Raw genomic sequence first — 20596 nt, 5'->3', positions numbered from 1 at the left:
TCTGTCCTCCCAGTTTGAGCTGTTGAACAAAACTAAGGGCACATTAGCAGATGCATATGTAGCATTCAAGAAGAGGGATAGTGAGAATAGCAACAGTATTAGTTATTAGCAGAAACTGGGGATATTTTGAGGTAAGTAGGAGAAAGGAAAATTGACTTCAAAAGATAATCTCTTTGCTCTAAGGAAAGAAGCTCTTTCATAGTTATCACTGTTTTACAATTTATCTAGTGGGTAAATGTTAAAAAAGCCTATATAACTCAAACTGTCAGAGGCGACAATCTTTTGCCTTTCAAGACCTTGAACACTAGCTCGGATTGGAAGTGGGTTCAGTCATGATCTTACGGCTGTATGGTGGTCCACAGTTTCCCTATCAAGTTCTTAATGAATATTACAAATTACTTTTTACCAGGAGCATATTTAAATGGCAGAGAACTTAGTTTTTTAGATGCCTTGCTTCTGTCAAGGCATGAAATGTGTGACAAAACTTGGAGGAAGTTTCCATTGCAGAGCTTGATGTCATCCTTGTTTTCAAGGAAGAAGGGAATTCCTTTTCCAAGACTGTAGAGCTGATGCTTTACAAGTGTGTTAAAGGGATTGGCTAAAGGGTACGTTGGGCTATGTTTTATTATGAAAGTGGCTTCTTAAATAAGAGTAGAGTGTAAGTATTCTGCTATATGCGTGCTTATTCTTCTTAAAAGCTGGAAAATTAGGAATACTTTGTTCTTCTACAATAAGGCTTATGTACACAGACTGGTTTGATGACCATGGATACATCACAGTGAAACACATGCTGCTAGGGAGCAAGCAACAAAGTAGTATTAAAATCTCACTTTTAAGGTTGGAATGTTTCTAACTTACTGCAAAAATATTTCAAATTTGAAAAGATCAAAATATTCTATCCTTCCCGATATATGTATTTTATATACAGTGTGTATGTAGCATGATGTCTCTATGCTGACTTCTGAGGAAGATTTCATTGTGAGGGAAATAATAACTGGAAACCTTCTAAGATTTCTCGTTAGGCTGTTTTAAAAATGACTATATTTTAAAATCTCATGTGTTTACTGTACACTGCAACTAGAACTCCTATTTTGATCTCCTATTTTGTTTCTTCAAATACTTCACATTCTGATTTCTAAAATAGCTTGATTAAATGAGTTCTTTTGCAGTTTTGCTGTGATCAGCGGATTATACTTGTTGTATGGAAGGGAATTTTGATTTCCAAAGATTTATTTACAATAAAACCAATATTATTACTACTAAAATATGAAAATGTTTATCCTTACTGTGACTGAGAATCAATGGTATGATGATACAGGTCATTCAACTATACAGTTATGCTTTTCATGTACTGACCTGTTACTATCATAATAATGGAAGTTAATGTGAAATATTTTTAGTTCACAAATTTATTATTTCTTATTTCCTTAAATGGTACTCTACAGATTTAATTATAGCATTTTATTTGCTGCTACTCATCTTGTGTAGTTCATGAAATTAATTTATCTTTTTGTTCATGAGAAATGAAATACTACAAGTTGATGATGATTTACTAGCTTGTAATAATCTAACTTACATGAATTGGACCGTTACAGTATTGGACAGATCCAGGAACCACTCATGGTGCATCTGACTTTGGAAGAAATGGTGATCATAGTGTCAGTTCACTGACAGTGGTACCAACTATAATCACGACATTTTTACAGAGCTCTATAAGAAGTGTGTAGTCATCAGACATTGTTCTTTTCCCTGAGCCTTGTTTTTGATCTGGACCCTGTAAGAGACTATGCTGTTTTCTTGAATTAAGTTGTTTTAAAGACTTTGCACTGTCTCAGCAGAGTAAACAAGATCCAACAAAACCAGAGTTTATTCCAGAAGTTCAGATATTGTTGTTTATCAGCCTAAGTGCACTAATTTTCTAGTACGTAAAATTTACATCAAGACAGCAGCAGGACAGACATTTACGAGGTACAATAGAAGTTCTTATTCAGTGGGAAAAATGGTAATGATTGATAAAGTCAGACTTTTAGACGAAATGAACTTTGAGGATCAAATGTGTATAGGAGAAGCACAGTTGTGTGTTGAACTCTGACATCATAATATGTGTAAAGAACAGGGCTGGAAAAGATACTGTCAGAAAGTTTGATATAGTCAGAGAAACCTAGCATGGTTAATGTCAGAGATTATTTTGAAACTGAAAGTTGTCTATGGTTTGTACTTTAGTTGTGGATTCTGTAGATTGCCATACAGTGAAAAAAAATCTGGTCCTTATATTCAACAAAAGACCTTTTGAAATAAATATGCTGGCAGCAGAAATGCAATGTTGCAGCAAAGTGAAACTATACTAGTCAAAAGGGAAAAACTATAGAATTCACAGAGCAGGTTTAATCCTTTGGGTAAGAGACATAAAACGGTTTCTGAAAAGCAGAACCAGTTTTTCTTTTTTTTTTTTTTTTTCTTGTTTTCTGAAAAGTTTAGAGCCGTATTTTCACAGGGCAAAGTATTATTTGAGAGCCAAAATGTTTAAACTCTCAGGGTCAGGAGCTTTAATTTGCTGTCACTATATTTTATGCTATGCAACATTAAAAAAACAAAACAAAACACAAAGGAAGAGAAATTTAGGTATTTATCAAAGGTGCTAAAGGATATAAAAGTCTTACCTAAGTAGTACAGATTTTCAACACTGAGCGTAAGTTCTGAGAGGCTAGTTTTTTGTAGAGAGTTTTCAAGAGGCATGAGGAGATCAGTAAACGTTTTAACTGATGTCTCATACCAGTTACACCCTTCAGGGGCATATCCAGATGAAGAAGAAAAAACACACTATTTGCTTGGTACCTCTCTCTCCATTCCTGACACTGCTGAAAAATCATTCCTAATGTAGGAGATGATGCCCCAGCTATTAAAAGCACTTCCTAGATTTCTCTTTGTCAATATACTTTATAAAGCGTGCTGCTTCAAGAGACGTTTATCATTAAATCATATCAAACATTTTATCAGCTTTTCAAACTTCGGTTTGTTTCTAGCATTTTGTTGCGACTAAGCAGACACACAACTGTGACGTAAATGGGTACAAGAGTTAGGTGTGTAGGTTATACAATTTGTTCTCCCATTTACAGTGGTATTTTTGTGGGATTCTGACAGTCATTTTGCCACTTCTTTGCTAAATATTAATTCAGTATCTCTACCTGTAGAAATTATGAAGTGTTAGGAGAATGGGATAAGCAATTCCATAATAAACATAACTCATTTGCAGCTCTTGTCAACCTCGTAATAAGATTTACAGTGTCTATGTGTAACAAATAAAATTTTATAATACATTTATTATACTGCTCATACTGCATATTTATTTCTCTGTGTAATTTCCATTCTGAGACTAATACCTTCTTACCTTTTTACTCAGCAAAAACAGCACTGTAAATTTGGTTTTGTTGTGATCAGTCTCCTGGAATTAGATTGATCAGAAATAAAAAGTTAAGTGTCAGTTGAAAATGGTATATACTCCACTGCACAAGAGAAAAACAATGCTCTGGTGTTGCTATTCAGTTTATTAAATTGGGGGGGGGGGAAAATCAATTTATGTTTATTTCCCTTGTGCATGAGAAGCAATGGCTGACTTAGATGTTTTATGCTACTCTCTTCCTAATACATCTTAAAAGGTTTTTTCCTCTAATCTTTGTATTAAATGTTATTGTCTGAAAAAATTACTAGAATTGTTTTACTGTAGATTTTTGCACATGGCTGTATGGAGGGAATAATAAGTTATTGCATTTAGATGTTAGAATTTTCAAAATAGGGTTTTAGCTATTAAGTGAAATGTTGCCAGTTGCTGAAAGTTGAAATGTATACCAGCTGAGTTGGTAAGTCTCATTATGTATATCATCAGTTACCATGGGGCAGTACAACAGGATTCCTTCACCAAGGAAGACTCACAGCCTAAGTACAGCTGAGAAAATCAGGAATAAGAGTCACTATGATGGCTTTCTTCATCATTGCGTGTGTGGGGAGCTTGGGCATTATATAACCACTAGTTGTATCATATAGTGGTTTCTAATCCCTGTCTAATTACAAAGAGGGAACTTTTGTAAATCTGGGGAAGTTCTTTGTTTGGCAACAGGACAAAACCAACTTCTATGTGTATATGCTTGGTTAAAGTAAATGTTTTCTTGGAAGCTGTTTGGTTCTTAGTGATACATGGGGTCACCTAGTAGAATTAAAAGCTTTCTTACAGCATTTGTCAAGGACTGAATCCCACAGTGCTATAACTTTTTTGTGTGCTTTACTCTGCTGACAGTTTATTAAAATGCCCAAGCTGCTAAAAGATCCTTTTTTTCTGAGATTGGTAGGGAAACTTAATTTCAGGACCACTATCTTTCAGTTTTGTATATTATCTACTGTCTTTTGCTGCAGATGTTGCAAATGGATTGTTTAGCTCTAGCTTCACACAGCCCAATTAGGAAATTCAGGTCTAAGCTGCAAATTACTCAAGTAACAATTGTCCTTGGCTAGAAGAGCTTTCTGTTGTGCAGCTGGCGGCCTCCTTGAGTTTCCCCAGTTACTTCAATTCAAATGAGTTGCTTTAAAAACTTGCTACCCTTAATCTTTGACCTTTCCTTAGCTATTAGGTCCAAGATCAGTTCTGTGTATTCTTGCATTAAGATGTGCAGCTGCCTTTCAGATGTAGTCAAAAGGAAATTTGCTGATATGCATAAATATGGCTGGGATGATAAACATCAAAAAAAGAAAAGCCTAGGATATTAAGACAGAGAACTCACTGAAGACAGTGGCATTCAATTTCCTGTTTTGTCATTTATATATGCCATACCATAATTTTTATGTAGCCGCTATGCCCATAAACATAGCAACATAATTTTCTAAAACAAGAAATGACAAATTATCTTTTCAAGCTTGCACTTGGTGAATGAAAACAAATTAAGTTTCAATTTCTTTCTGTGTACTCCTGGCATATTTTATTCATCATCAAAAAGGAAATGTTTCTCCATTCAGGAGAGAATTGTAACAATTATATATTATATGCAGTGACAAAACAGAATGTTCAACAGTATTTTTCTGTTTAAAATGTAAACTCTTCTGTTCTCTTTGAGAACATTTCTTACTATATTTTGTGTAATGCTGAATTTTTTTCTTTCCACGCTATTTAGTAGAATTTCTGATCAAGACTATGAGAGAGAAAGACACTGGTCAGTTAGCTTAAGGAGATATGTGCTACAGACACAAATCCAAAATAATCACAAGTTAGTGGGCCAGACTGCAGATTTTCATTCAACAGAGCCATTTCATGTCACTGCAGACAAAAAGCTGAATTCTTACTTCTATCTCTCACTCCCATCTGTGCTACTTGCTACTTCTCTTGTTTCACATCTGCTCCTTGTTGGATCCCCCTATAACCATATTTTACTCATTATTAGACACATTGGACTGTGGTTTTTGCCAGTGTACTCTGTTCTCATTGTAGTGAACTAAATGGACCTTTGTGTCCAGGTCCAGCACTTTTGCCAGACAAAGTAAGCAAGAGCAGTACACACCTGGAGGCAGGGAGCAGAGACCTTCGTGCCTTTTAGCAAATGCAATCTAGAAATGCAATCTATGAGGTGATCTGGCCACATCTGGTGGAACTGGAGCACTTACTACTAGCCCTATTTCAGCTGGGGTTGTGCTACCTTCTGTGGGACATGAAGTTACATAGTCCCTAAGTGCCCAAACCAGCTCATTTAAAGCTACCACCTTTAAGTAAAACCTTCACTGTGGTATAAATGTCTGCTGATTTTTCAACCTCTTGTAAAATTTGAAGTGCTTATTCACTAGCATTGTAGGTTAGATTAAAAAAAAAAAAAAAAACCACCAAAAACTGTTCATCTCTTCTCTAGATTTTTTTTTTTTAATAATAGGAATATTTTTGCCCATATTCCAGCACTAGTTGCCAACATTACTGCTGCATCAGTAATCAACACCTACATACTTGATAACAATTGTGTCTTGTCATAGAATCAAGTTATTATTGAAATAGTGGCATTTAAAAGCTTAGCATTGGTAATCTTGACAAAATGCTTATTGGCAGCAAATCAGCAAGGACACGGTACCTGCACCTACTTACAATTGAGTGATTCACCGGTCAACAGGTGGCTGAATGAAAGGGCAAAAACTCAACATACATTTATTCACATCCTCTGGTCTGGACCATTATGTGGTATATGGAATCACAGAATCACAGAATGTTACAGATTGGAAGGGACCTCAAAAGATCATGTAGTCCAATCCCCCTGCCAGAGCAGGAACACCTAGATGAGGTTACACAGGAATGTGTCCAGGCAGGTTTTGAATGTCTCCAGAGAAGGAGACTCCACAACCTCCTTGGGCAGCCTGTTCCAGTGTTCTGATACCCTCACTGAGAAGAAGTTTCTTCTCATATTTAAGTGGAACCTCTTGTGTTCCAGTTTGAGCCCATTACCCCTTGTCCTACCATTGGTTGTCACTGAGAAGAGTCTGGCTCCATCCTTGTGACACGCACCCTTTATATATCTGTAAACATTAATAAGGTCACCCCTCAGTCTCCTCTTCTCCAGGCTAAAGAGACCCAGCTCCCTCAGCCTTTCCTCATAAGGGAGATGCTCCACTCCCTTCATAATCTTTCTTGCCCTGCACTGGACTCTCTCCAGCAGTTCCCTGTCCTTGAACTGAGGGGCCCAGAGCTGGACACAGCATTCCAGATGTGGTCTCACCAGGGCAGAGTAGAGGGGAAGGAGAACCTCTTTCGACCTACTAACCACCCCCCTTCTAATCCACCCCAGGATGCCATTGGCCTTCTTGGCCACAAGGGCACAGTGCTGGCTCATGGTCATCCTGCTGTCCACCAGGACCCCCAGGTCCCTTTCCCCTACACTGCTCTCTAAATAGGTCCTTCCCCAACTCATACTGGAACCTGGGGTTGTTCCTACTCAGATGCAAGACTCTACACTTTCCCTTGTTATATTTCATTAAATTTTTCCCCACCCAGATCATAGTTACCCTATCACAGATGATAGAATTCTGTGCAACCTGTGATTAAATCTGTTTTTAAGAGAGTGGCTACACCTACCCAAAGAGAAGCTTGAAATCATTGTGTTTGATGTCTTTCAAGATAGCACCAAACCCAAATATAGGTTATGGACTTTGAAGTACTGTTGTTTATCTTGATTGATATTTTTAATCTAGAGGAGATTCTGCTTTTTACATGCTGTCAAATTCACGTTCCTGTGGACTTGTAGAAGAAAAGAGTTACTTAGACTATTTTAAAGGTGAAGTCAATATGATTTTTAACAACTTTGCTTGCTAACTGGATTTACAGCATCCTCAGCCAGCACGCTTTTGAAATAATGAAAATATCCTTTTTAAACCTTCACAGGGACAGAAATCATGAGTGAAAGAAATCATTATGTGAAGCAAATGTGTGCTGACCCCAAACTGTTATTTTTAAAAAGAAGTTGAAAATGCCGCAGAACCCAAAATGACCACTGACTCCTGGTTACTGTGGCAAGTTACAGTTCTTCTTTCCTATACACTAAACCTGGTAGATCAGAGTCAAAGGGCTCTCTTTTAGCACAGTAAGTCCTACTTGGCCTTTGGTTCAATTACTCCAGCCAATTACTTACTGGTGTATTTTAGTTACTGACTGCAGATAACAGTAGAGAGTTGCAAAAAGCCAAAGCAGGTTGTTTACCATTTACATGGACAGGTTGTTTCCCATTCACATCAGCATTTTCATTGTGCCTTACTGTCATCACCTTTTGCGTTCATAAGAATATCTTTTGCCTGTATTTTAGTGCACTTTAAGCCTCGCATCAGCTCTGTGAAGACAGGGAAATATTTTCTTTAGCCATTCTTTTTTTTCCTTAAGCACAGAAAATTTCCTAGGGAGATACTAACACACGTGGCAGAGCCAGGAATAGAATTAAAAAGTCTTATGTAAGCATTAAAAATCAACCAACCAAACAACAAAACAAAATCCAAACACGTTTTTTTGATAAAGGTCTCTTAAAAATGCATAAGCAGCACATTGGAATCTCTAATTTTTTGTTTGATAACCTTGTAGTGTAGTTTTCTGTATCTATTTAATCTCCTATTCAGACAGACTATTCCAATGATAACATATTTGGACTGTAGAGGGGGGTCATAGCAACTCAGCGTAGTATCTTGTGTACTAAAACTGTGTATGTGAAGTATACATGTATCCATTCTTGTATTTTTGAATTCAGCATAAGGCAGGCATTGAATAGTTCAGGTAATGGGAGGTACAGAGGGGTTATAGAACTGATGGGGAGAATTTAGGACAGCTACTTGGGACAAATGAAAAGTTGGAAGAGGTTTTCTAGATGAAAGTTTTGTGTAAAGTATATTCTTTTGGTATATAGACTATGTTACTTACCAAAGATGACAGTGGCTAATAAATTGATAGGCTTTATAAAGGCAAAGAATATGGCAAAAGATAATCCCTTTTTAAAAATGGTGTTCTGTTGAGTTTGGATGTCTTTTTACATGGATGAGCAAACCATTGATTTAGATACAGATAAAGAGCTGTTCCATTCTTGGTGGTTGCGGTGGTGGTAACTGAATTATAATCTTTAAAGACAGTGGAATGTCCTGAATGTTAATATAACAGTTTGCTAATGGACTAGAAAGCTTTAATCTTTATTAAAAACTTGAGACTTTTTAGGTTTAGCAGAACCTACAAATAAAATACAGTGACCATTGAGTTTGTAATGAAAACTATTAGCCATCTGAATACAATTCCAAAAAAAATAATAACTTTTGAGATTTCTCCCTGCTCTGTCTTCATTCACTAAACCTATGAATGCACTGGGAATGAAACTAGCAGGATAGAAATATTCTTTATCTTAGAGATCATGTATGTTGTATTCAAGTGAAACAGTTTCACCTCTGACTTCAGAGATTTGTTTATTTTTTTCAGATTTTGCCTTGAATGACATAAACATATCCTGAAATGCTCATGATATGTGGGCATTGTTCTACACCAGCAAAAAATAAGGTTCTAAGAAATACCTATTTATCTAGAGTTTTTTCTAGATAATAACATATTTATGTAGAAACTCCCTTTATGTCTTACATGCAGGGCAAATCCTGTTTCAGTTAAAGTAGTCTGAAGTGAATCCCGGTACTGCGTCTCCATTGTTCTAGTGTTAGGGTGATTTGTGGTGTCTGTCCTGAATGTACAAAGTTTCAGCCTCATTGAAACATCTTCTATTGTTGTTTCTGGACTTTTGTCAAGGTACTGCGAGGCCATTCAGCAGGATCATGCTAACACAGGTACAGGGTAAAATTGCATGTGTTCTGTTTCTGCTGTCCATGAATATATCTGTTCTGAAACATCGTGCTTAAACTGGTTCAGTTAGAAACAAATTAATTCACCCCCAAATATAGGACCTTCATGTCAGACTTGTGTGAAGGGAAAAACTTTCAATTGGTATAGTATGTGATTAAAAACTTTGCTCTGTAGACATGTGCAATGTAAGTAATTTCTAGATGAGAGAAACCAGTTTATTCAGCTGCTTGGAAATCCTTCAGACTTGATAGAAACCTGCTTGGCTGCCTTGTGATTCTACAGGAATGCTCCAGTTTCTTTTCAGCAGCTTTGTGGGAAACTTATCTGAATGATGAATGAAAGCCATGGGATGCATATTTGAAGGAAGAATGATAGGAAAAGACTTGAAATAAATATACTGCAATTTTTGATGACAACAAACTTAAAGATAAAATGATCCGTCTGTCTAAGCAATTTCTCAAGAGTTTGCCATACGCTTGCGTAATATAAACCCTAAATTTCTAGGGTTGCAAACTTTAGGAAATCAAAAATAGTTTTACTGAAGTACAACAGAGAGCCCTGACTTGTGCTTTGGAGAAGAACTGTTCTTGGCTTGATGATTAAAAAAAATATGTTGGCTTTTTTCTCCAAACTGCCATTCTTTTCTGCTGCTAACCTAGATTTCTTGTTTTAATGCCCCATAGTAGTGGTATTTTGCATGGTGTATGAGGTACTATATAGCTTTCTGTGTGATCTGCAGCTTCTTCAGAAGGAGGAGAGTCTTGAATTGGATCTACTGGCAGATTGCAGATATCTTGGATAGTTTACAGCATGTTAGCTATGCATGCACAACTGAACTGAGGTGCAAGTGTCATCTTCAGTGTAACCTCAATCATATTTCAGGGTTTTGGACTATATGACAAGATACTCATGACTATAAGAACTGGTTTTGTGTAGAGTTCTGTATTTGTACGTTTCCCCTTTGCTTAGAACAAGTTGTGAATTAGCAGGTAGCAAATTTAAATTTTTAGTGGTGAACATAAAAATTCGGTATTGATCCAATTTGTTGACCTTTCTCTGCACTTCAGTCTTCACAGAAAATGTGAAGCAGAATGTAGTCCATTGCTATCTTCAGTTCTTAAAACGAGAGGTTGGATAGTGTTTAAAATCCAGTTCCTATTTAATTATGAAAGCTGTTCAGTCTTATTTCTGAAATAAGCCTGTGATTTTTTAAAATTCAAATTCTTGGAACGTTGCTTGCTCCAGATTATATTAAGCCAGTGTCTTGTTTCCCAACTTTGTTACTCAAAGCATAGAATTAAAGGAGTTTAATTGTTTTTTTAACATTCTAGACTTAGTTATTGGCACAATAATGGATCAACTAGGATAAATAAGATAGTAGAGTTGTGTTTTACTCATTCAGATCAATAAATATCTGTTCCTACATCTATTTTCTGATATTTTTCATCAGCAGTGAAAATTACAGCTCTGTGTGTGAAAAGTCTACCTAAGTTACTGCATATGTGTTTTTCCTCACCTGAGAATTATAATGAAATATAAAAATCTTCATCTCCACATTACTATTTACAATAATTTGCAGCATACTATGTTGTTTGAGTGTCAGGCAAACTGCAAAATATAATGGTTCTTATGAAATGTTTTAAATCATAACCTGCATACTTCTTGGAAGTTCAATCAGGTAGATCTAAGCCAGTGTGGTATAACTGCAAGGACACTCAGTGTTCACTGACGCATACAATCCTTAGAGGATTTGGAGTTTAACCACTGCAAATAACTTGTTTTTGTAAAACTACATGAAAGTATGATCCGTAATTTTGCAGACAATATCCTGAAATTACCGTTGATTTTGAGCAGTATTTGATTCTTTTAAATAGCTTTAGCTTATAGTTCATTATAAGCTTCATATTGAGCTAAAAAAAAAAAAAAAAAAAAAGGAATACATTGATGAATATCTTTATTTCTAAGAATAATTTCTCCTGTATTATTTATCTTTTAGGAAGAACCATCAATGCCTGAAGGTGCATTTGTAATGCTTTTTCATTAATGCTGATTCCTCTAGACAATCCATAAATTGATGCATTCTGTGTCCCATGAGAATAATGATATATTGCTTTGAAAAAAACCCAAGAACCCTGTGGTTATATTAGGCCTTAAAAGATGATCATATCAGGATTGTTGAGAAATGTAGAAACTTACGCCACTGTGCAACTTCCTTTAGGAAAGAAAGTTATAATTAGAGAAACTCAGAGGCTGTTCACAGGATGAATGAAAGGAGCGTCTACTAGGACTAGTGACCATCCTTGCTATATTAAAGACACAATGCATTCTCTAACCTAAATTGATTGTAACATCATTTTCTGGCACTGAATATATGAACCATGTTTGCACAAGAACTTAAATATAGAAAGTATTTTACTAACTATAGAACAAATTTACAAAGCTTCCCAGATCAAGTAAGTGAAGATATTTTGTCATTATAAATAGCAGCATTTAAAATAATTATATACTGTGTTTTTTATGGGACTTTTTATAAAGCTTTTTAATATCTATTGCTCTAACTTTTATTTTTTTTGCTTTAGCTTTGGAGAAAACATGCTATTATTTTAGATGGAGTATTAAATTGAATCATCAGGTTAAATGCAGAACTTGGTTCTTAAATATATGGTCATAAAGGATGAGTCTGTAAAGCAGGCATATATTGTCAGTTAAATAACACCACTTTAATGTCTACCTGCCCTTCTGTGGGCAGAGTTTTGTGAAACTCTGCAGGACAGCCAATTTAGGCAGTGGTACAATAAATGTTTTCTAGATATCCCTAATTTCAGATGCAGAACTTTCAAATCCAGAGGCTGTTAGTGGAAATCAGCTCAACTTACCTAACATTTGCAAAAGGCCTTTGAAAATAACCTTGTAATAACATCCTTTTCACTTAGACCAATCATATGTGTACAACAGAATCTCAAATATGCATTGGAATTAAAACAGAGGGTGAAGTATAAGAATTTTTTTTTAGGTCAGATGGATCATGGGAAAGAATCTCTTATTTCCCATCCCTTTCTCATAGACTTATTCCTCCCTCTTCGTTTTTTTTGAAAGCTAGTATTACAATACTAATTTTTACCAACTCAGTTATAATACTGGAATATACCCAAGGAAAACATACAGGCAACCACTTTCCAAACCTAAATTCTTGCACTAACTAATGTTGATGGCAGCACATTTAGCTACTGTAATTTATATGGCAGTTGAGTGACTGTACAGGAAAGCACAGCAAAGAATAATCCAGAAAAACATGAATGTGCCAAAAGAAAGTGAGGAAACGGCATTTTATTAATTTTAAGAAAGTATTTGAAAAAACTGCGTAGAAGGTAGTGATACAGGGAATTGACAAGTAACTAATTAACACTTTAAAACTAACACTTGACACTTAAGGAACTAACCATACGCCACATCACTAAAGACACTTAGAGAGCTAACACTTCAACCCACATCACTCTTGCCTAGCCTTGCTTAACTCTGTGTAACTTACTGTATGAAAAACAGGACTTCACTGACGCCTTGCAAGGATAATAATCTTTGGGTGCATCCCTGGTGCATCCTTGGGTGAACTAGATTACAGAAACTTGGGCACAGGACAGGAGATATGCCAGTTTTAACCAACTCAGCAGTCCGAGACCTAACCAACTCATTACACCGGACCAAAGGTGACCGTGTACAGAGAAAGAGGACCCGGGTTCAGGATCACTGCGCAGCTGCAACCAGGAGGAGACAGATGTGGAGACTCTGGAAATGGTCTCCCGGAACTCATTGTAATAAGAACCGCCTTCTCGGGGACAGGTTATGAATATGTATAGGCGTTCTTAAATCTTTCATGAATATGTAACACTTTACTGCATTTAACCAAGTTCACAGCTACTGTAATTTTACACACGTATTAGGTGAAATGATTCCCCATGTGTCCGGTGTCGTCAATAAATGCGTACCTTCCTTATAACTTCAAGGGTTGTAAGGTCATTCCACGCCTCAGTAGGAAGAAATAACAGCAAATCAATCTCTCTGATTCTGAAAGAAATAACCAAAGTATTCTTATGTACATCGCTTTTAAAGAACTGTTGCCTGAAAATAAGTCTCAAATAATCTGCATAGTCAGAAATGGATATGAACTATCAGAAGAGGTAAGAGGTTGGGGTGCTCACAAGGAGGCTTGGTAATGAGAGAAAGAAGAAAGAAAATTAAGAGATCAGATAAATAAAGGAAAGAAGGCAAATTCACGTCGGTAGAATATTTTAAATAGTTTCTATTGTAAATAATTTAAGCTAATCTTTGATAACTGAACTGTGCATTTATCAGTAATCTTAAGGAAGTATACACAGGTACTTTCAGTTAGCTGTTCTGTACTTGGATGCTGAGGGAATTAACAGTCAGGATTCAGTCCTAAGAGGTTGTCAGGATAATTTCATGATCTCAGAACTCTCCTAATTGCTGACAAACTGGGGCATATCTTGATTCAAAGTCAGTCTCTGGGTTAGTTAAAGCAGTGCTCTTCTTTTGCAAAACTCATGAGTGATCTTCTGATAGTTAAAATAGTAATAAGTGACATATCCCACAGAACTCAAAGAGAAATTAATTTCTAACATGAAATGTGACATGTGCATGGATGTGCCAGTGTATATAATTGTCACACATGTGAATACAAGATATCAGTATTTATGGTGTAAAGACTATAAAAGTTTTCTAATATGTTTGTTACAGTAAACTGACTATTTTGTTTATCGAATTTGTTCCATTGTAGTGAGAGAAGGTAATTATTGTGATAACAGTCAAAATTGTCTGCACTTGTTCCTCCAGCAGATGTTACTTGGTTGTTAAAAAAGTGACCTAGAGTAACTTTCCATATACAATTACATAGCTTTGATCTACTTTTGTTTTAATCAGTTTTCAGCTTGAATCTCTTTGATTTTTTTCATACAATTCCAAAAAAACAACAAAAAATTGATTTAAACATAGTCAGTTTTTCCTGTGATTTGCACCCCACACCCCTAGTCAAACTGTCATCTTGTGGCTGCTTTTTAGTCACTTCTACAGCCCTTGCTTGGAAAGGATCATATTGCTGACACATTTCATCAATTAGTTTAATCAGCTGAAAAGGAATGTTGTGAAAGCTGTAGAACAAAAAACTCACTATTTTCCACAGGCCTTTTCCTGGCAGGCCATGAGACAGGAAGTTGAATTTATAAGTTCCATTTTTCATTTTACAGAGCTACTAGAGAAGACTCTCAGAAGAGAAGAAGAAGTGGGAGCTCTCCAGGTATACTTTCTATTTAATTAGCTAGCTACACTGTTTTTCACCCTTCGGATTACTAAATTGTATTACAACATTGCTATTTTCTGGACTCCCTTGTATCTGAAATTCAGCTTTGGAAATATTAATATATGCAGCCAAATACAGACCAGATAGCTTGTAATACTCACTGCTGAGTTTCTGCCCAGCAAATAAGTTGCACATTTGAGATTAAAGTAGTCATCATAAATGAGTCAATAAATTTAGTCCATCAGTGATAAGAATGCTGCTTTTAGGTTAAACTATATAGTGAAGTTGTTCTGTTATGTCATACTGCTGGCTTCACTGAAACTGTGAGTAGAGGCAGTAAAGATCTGTGTTCAGAACTGCAAAAATGCTTTATATTATACATAATTTGTTGGGTTAGCTTTTCTGGGCTGTGTTGTTTTCTCCTGTACATCTGAATAAAACTGAAAGTTTTACTGGTTTTAAGTATTTTGAATCTCTGAAATATTAGATGTCCATAATCACCTTCCAGAGGAAGAAGGGACCAGTCAATACATGGTAGGACTTGATACAATACAGTAAATCTTTATTTTCTGGCATCTAGCAGTAAAACTGCTTATGCTAAGCACCTTAAATTTGTGCTTAGAAAGTGAGATTTATCTTAGGCTCAATTTTGGAATAGTATTTTAGCATTATGGTCAAGGAAAATGTACTACTTAAAAAAAAAATTGGCTGGGAAAGCAAAATCAAGCTGGAATGTCTGAATTGTGAGGCTCAGGAGGTTATTAGGGAGGGTAGTATATGCTTCAGAATACAGAAGGAAAAAAAGACACATTTAGCAACAAATTGCAACAAACAATACTGAACATAGATATAAAAAGTTTAGATACAACATGAAGAGTGTATCAATGAAACATCGTTCTGTAATTGAACCAGATCATTTATGAAGGAATTAATGAAGGTAAGGCTGTTAAGAAAAACGAAATTATGTATTGACCTGAGTTTTTACCATAAGAGTTTGTTTGAAGATAAGCCTTCTGTTCTCTTGTAATAAATACAAGGCATTTTGAGGGCTAGAGGTATCAAAGAGCTAGTGTAGAAACAGCTTGATCCAGTAAGAGGAGACAAGTTGCAAGACCCAAAAGTTACACAACACACCAATCCAGCTGTTTCCTGTTGAAACAAAAATCTTGGCCCAGCTTTCTGGCAGCTCAAGTTCAACAAGGCTGAGAGCTTGTCTGCGCAAGCAGTTTACACAGGTGCGTATCTAGTTAGATCAATGTAAAAAGATCTCCTTTCATGTGAAGCAATTCTGCATCTGCTTTCATGTGGAGCCCTGTAGTTGACAAATTGTCTTAATGATACTGCTGATTGAATGAGAAGTAATTTTATACTGCAGAGAGTGGCATCATTATAGTGTCCTGTGTGCATATATGTGCTTGCCTGTATTTCTTATGGTCTGTCGAGTTCCTGATCTAATTGCTTTATGCCCGTCCCTAACTGGTGGTTCTGGTTAAGTGGGTGACTTGTACTGCTCTGACTGCTATTTTTATATTCAAATGTTTGGCAGTTTTTTACTCCTTCAAATGCCTATGCTTGCATCGCCCAAATACTCAGCAAAACCAACTATTCTTTTTCTAGATAGTATTATGTCTATCTTAGTCAATATGTTTCAAAATGGTCCCAGTCTGGGATCCTTTGTACTTGTAATGTTGTATTCTAAACTGGCAGTGGCTGAATATGTACAACTTTGGTAGCAAGTAGTTGTAAAAAAAAACCTGTGTCATCACGACTGAATCTCTGCAAGCTGTTGCATCACAATATATAAAATCTAGGAAGTAAACGGAAAGTAAGACTTTAAGTACGGCACTTCCTGGAGCTGAAAGTGGCAGTCCCATTTCAGGTGACATGGAATATTTGTTTCTTTTGAGCCCAAGTTCAACAAAGCATGTGTATAGTTGGTTAATGTATGAATGCTTTCATTAAAGTAGATTGCTAGAAGGTAATTTTTTGTCAATTTAAGGACCACTAGCAGATAAAATAGTGCTCTTTGCTCCCAAGGCCTACAGTCCAGTGGAAGTCTTCATCGCTACATCTTTCTACATGAATCTCTTGTCCCACATTATGTGGTCAAGATGGAAACTATATGTAGTATTTCATATGTGGTTCTTTGAAAACAGGGTGTTTTGGGAGCTAGGAGGCAGATGCTTTGAGTGACATCACTGTATTCTTGTTTTCATTTTGAACCTGTTGCATACTTTTTACTAGAGTTTCTATATTATACAAACATTTATAATTATGTATGAGCTTATAGAGTTATATATGAGTTTATGTATATTCTAGGCGATATATCTATGTTCTCATTGCATGTATGATTGCTTTCTGTTGTTAACGTGTGTACTCATCGTAATGATTTTTAGCTTGTGAGGAGTCTAGATCACTTTCTACATTCTTTCTGATAGCCACTCCAAGAGTATAACCTCACTTCTTTTCTTACTTCATTGAGAGAAAAAAGGCTCTGATTATAAGGTTTTCACCTTCATTTTAGTGAAAACTGTTCTGTGGTACAAAAGGTTGAATTCATGGAAATAATATGCTATGCATAATAATTGCAATATTCAACTGTGTGGATGTTGTCTGGGGAAACAATTGCAAGCAATTTTCATTTGCTTTGGAATTAGCGACATGCTAATATAAATTAAACATATAATATATAATAAATACATAATCTTAATTTTAAAACATAAAATATTGATAATTTCTAAATTATCCATGGTAAATTTACTAATGTATTACATGCAAGTCTTCAGAAGATTATCTGCTAAGCTTCTAAGGGTTTTATTCGGTTTTTTGAATTTGACAGCTAGATCATGTGCCTTATTTAATACATGGAGTCATTTTGAAAACACTATTTATTCTACCCTTGGAATCATCCTACTAATACAGTCACTCTAAGACTATTTTTTCTTCAAAATAGTCCTTTTTAAATGAAGAAATTTGTGTCTGAAGTGCACAAATTTATGAGATGTGTAAATACCATCTTTTTTATGGCAATGAGTTTGGGTATTGTTGCAGTCTTTAAATAAATATGAGGTTTTGCCTCAGCAACTGCAAGTTTGTGGAGGAACGAGCATCTCAAAATAAATATTTTTGAGTTTTTCACATAATAGTTTTTGTTATAAGTTTGTTCTGATGTACCGAAATTGTCTGTATTTCAGACCTGCTTCCAATAATGAATTAAGACTTTAGTATTTAATACATGACCTTTTCTGAGCAAAAATTTTAGTGCAATTTGATAAACTTTTGCTTATGCAACATTGTAGTTGAAATCCACAACTACTATGCATTGCAATAGGTGCTGAGCAAACATTTTTAATAGACAGGTTGAAGTTAAGTATTCTAGAACCTCCTATTATCTTAATTTTACTGACGAGAAGCTAAAATGTAGGTGAAATAAATCTATAGGAAACCCGAGATGTGAATCTGGGGTTTTTTAACTCCCAGCTCTTGTGTTAAAAACAAACAAACACCAAACAAAAACCCCAAACTCCCACCAAACAGAAAACAAACCAAAACCCAAGCATTTTTGTCTATTTTTTATTTTAACCTGCTATTTTGAAAGATTCCAGTAACTGAAAGTGGTAAGAGGATTGCGGTTTTTTGTTTGTGGTTTTTTTTTTTTTCCATCTTCATATGTTTGTTTTATTATTTTTCATCAGTTTATGCACAGGGAATTTTGAACCACTGTGTCTGCAGTTATAGGATCAACCAGTGTAGTGGCATCCACTACTAGCAAAATGTTAGCATTGTTTTTAAACAATTATATTTTGATAGTGCACTAGATTTCCATAAAATCTGTTTATGTGTGCATTCCTGTTTTCCCTTTAGATATTTCCTTGTACATACTTTCCTGAACAGTCTTCCTTGTCTTTCAAAACCAATTAGTCCATTCCAGAGGCTATTTTTTTGTCAGCCTTACTTCATGCAGTTATTTTTCCTACAGTATATTGTCTCACTTTCTCCCCATGGTCTAGAAGTATAATCAAAGGTACAACAATTCTAAGTGGCTGTGGAAAACTAAGATAATTTATACCCCAAGCATTTTTCAGTGAATAAGCTTTAAACATTTCACTAGGGTGAATTTTTTTTCTTCAAAAGATTATAGTAATCCAAGGGACACTGGTTTTACAGAAATATGTAAATATGCAATTTTTAAATACTGGTTTTACACAAATACATATGCCTGTTCAGTTAGTAAACTTAAGCATTATTCCAAAGCTTTTTATGACAATAACTCTAGAAGAGTCTCTAACTCATTTCCACCTAGTCTTAGAAAAATACTTTTGCAATCTTAGAATTATAGAATGTCCTGAGTTGGAAGGGACCCACAAGGATCATTGAGTGCAACTCCTGTCCCTGCGTATGACAACCCCACAGTTCACACCATGTGTCTGAAGGTGTTGTCCAGCCTGTTCTTGAACACTGTCAGGCTTGGGACTGTGACACCTCCCTGGGGAGCCTGTTCCAGTGCTCCACAACCCTCTGGGGGAAGAACCTTTTCCTAATGTCCAATCTAAACTGCCCTGGCACATCTTCCTCCCATTCCCTTGGGTTCTGTCATTGGTCGCTAGAGAGAAGAGTTCAATGCCTGCCCCTCCTCCTCCCCTTGTGAGCAAGCTCTAGACTGCAATGAGGTCTCCCCTCAGTTTTCTCTTCTCCAGGTTGAACAAACCAAGTGAAATCATGCAACTGGCAAGAACTGTTTCTGGCTCCCAAATTGGTCTAAGAAATTTTTATTGTACCTGTTTCTTCCAAAACAGTGAAATCAGTTCAGATTTGTCTTTCTTTTATGCTGCAGAAACAAGTCCAGATTATTACAATCATTTTTACCTGTTAGGGAGAGATAGAACAGGAAGACGTACAGTAATTCTTAGTCTAATCCACCCAGAAAGGAAAATGAAAAAAAATCCTCCCTCATATTTTCAAAAAAGTAATATTTTAGCAAGGTAAGAATTCCTGTAATGTGTTAATGGTCAGATACTGTAAGTATGGGCTCACCTAGACACTTGAATGTGTGTTTTCTTAGATTAGTCAAAAATATCCTACCTATTCAAGACATAGTGCCAGACTACATGATCTTGATTTTACTTGCCTAATATTTTTCTTGGAGGTACTTTTAAATGGAAACTGAAAGTTAAAATACATGCAGTAAATTTAAAATTCTTGGTTCTCTATATATTGTGCTGGATTAAAACTGACACAAGCTTATTTTATTTGTATTTTATTTTTATCTGACATTAGACTTTGACTAATGTCATCTTGTTATTAATAAAACATTCTTCAGAGCTATTTCTGGATAACAGAATAATGATATGGAATTTACTTTTTAGTTTTCTAAGGAAATGTCTTAAAGAAAACTAAGCCAGATGCTAACGTGACATAAACTCCAAAACACAGCAGATTTATGGTCACAGATTATCAAAAAAAGAAATTGAGCTTTGCCATACATAAGAGTAAAATCACCAATATTGAAAATCTAACAGTATTATTAGAAAAAAGTATATAATGGAGTTAATATTTTCAAATTCTTTCATACGCTGTTTCTGGGGAGTTTCTTCTCTTTGGAGCAAATTTTGAGATAGTATGATAAATGGACCAGAGCTCCAATTAAGTACAACAGTTCCTATTCAGATATTTTTACAAAATACATACACATGACCAGCAAAAAACCAAAATGAATACTTTTCATCATTGTTCAACTTAGGTTGCGTTTATATTCTTTACCTTCTAACGGTATCTTGTACTTTATTTTTAGGAACGTATTATGGCCTTAGAAGTGGTAAGTGTCTTAAATTCATTTTCAAACCAATCACAGCGACGTTGCTGATATTTTTCTAAATTATGAAAAATATTTTTTTTATGTACTTAAAAGAAGAAGTGGAGATTCTGAGTTCTTCACTTTTAAGATGTGATAA

General features: G+C 35.5%; 1 protein-coding gene across 7 annotated transcripts in view; it reads left to right on the top strand.

Moving 5' to 3' along the window:
* The window catches only part of CEP128 (centrosomal protein 128), a 133110-nt gene that overhangs the window by 73224 nt on the left and 39290 nt on the right, over positions 1 to 20596 (top strand). For 6 of the 7 annotated variants that reach the window (XM_071809533.1, XM_071809529.1, XM_065839156.2 and 3 more), the window contains 2 exons: positions 14593 to 14642; positions 20437 to 20460. In XM_071809533.1, coding sequence (XP_071665634.1) covers positions 14593 to 14642; positions 20437 to 20460 — 74 coding nt within the window. The remainder of the gene's footprint in view (positions 1 to 14592; positions 14643 to 20436; positions 20461 to 20596) is intronic. The other variant, XM_071809528.1, reaches the window with a different exon arrangement.

The sequence above is a fragment of the Patagioenas fasciata genome, chromosome 5 (assembly GCF_037038585.1).
Source record: "Patagioenas fasciata isolate bPatFas1 chromosome 5, bPatFas1.hap1, whole genome shotgun sequence".
Classification (NCBI taxonomy): domain Eukaryota; kingdom Metazoa; phylum Chordata; class Aves; order Columbiformes; family Columbidae; genus Patagioenas; species Patagioenas fasciata.
Note: the sequence above shows the minus strand (reverse complement) of the source record. Positions and strands in the feature narration are given on the sequence as shown.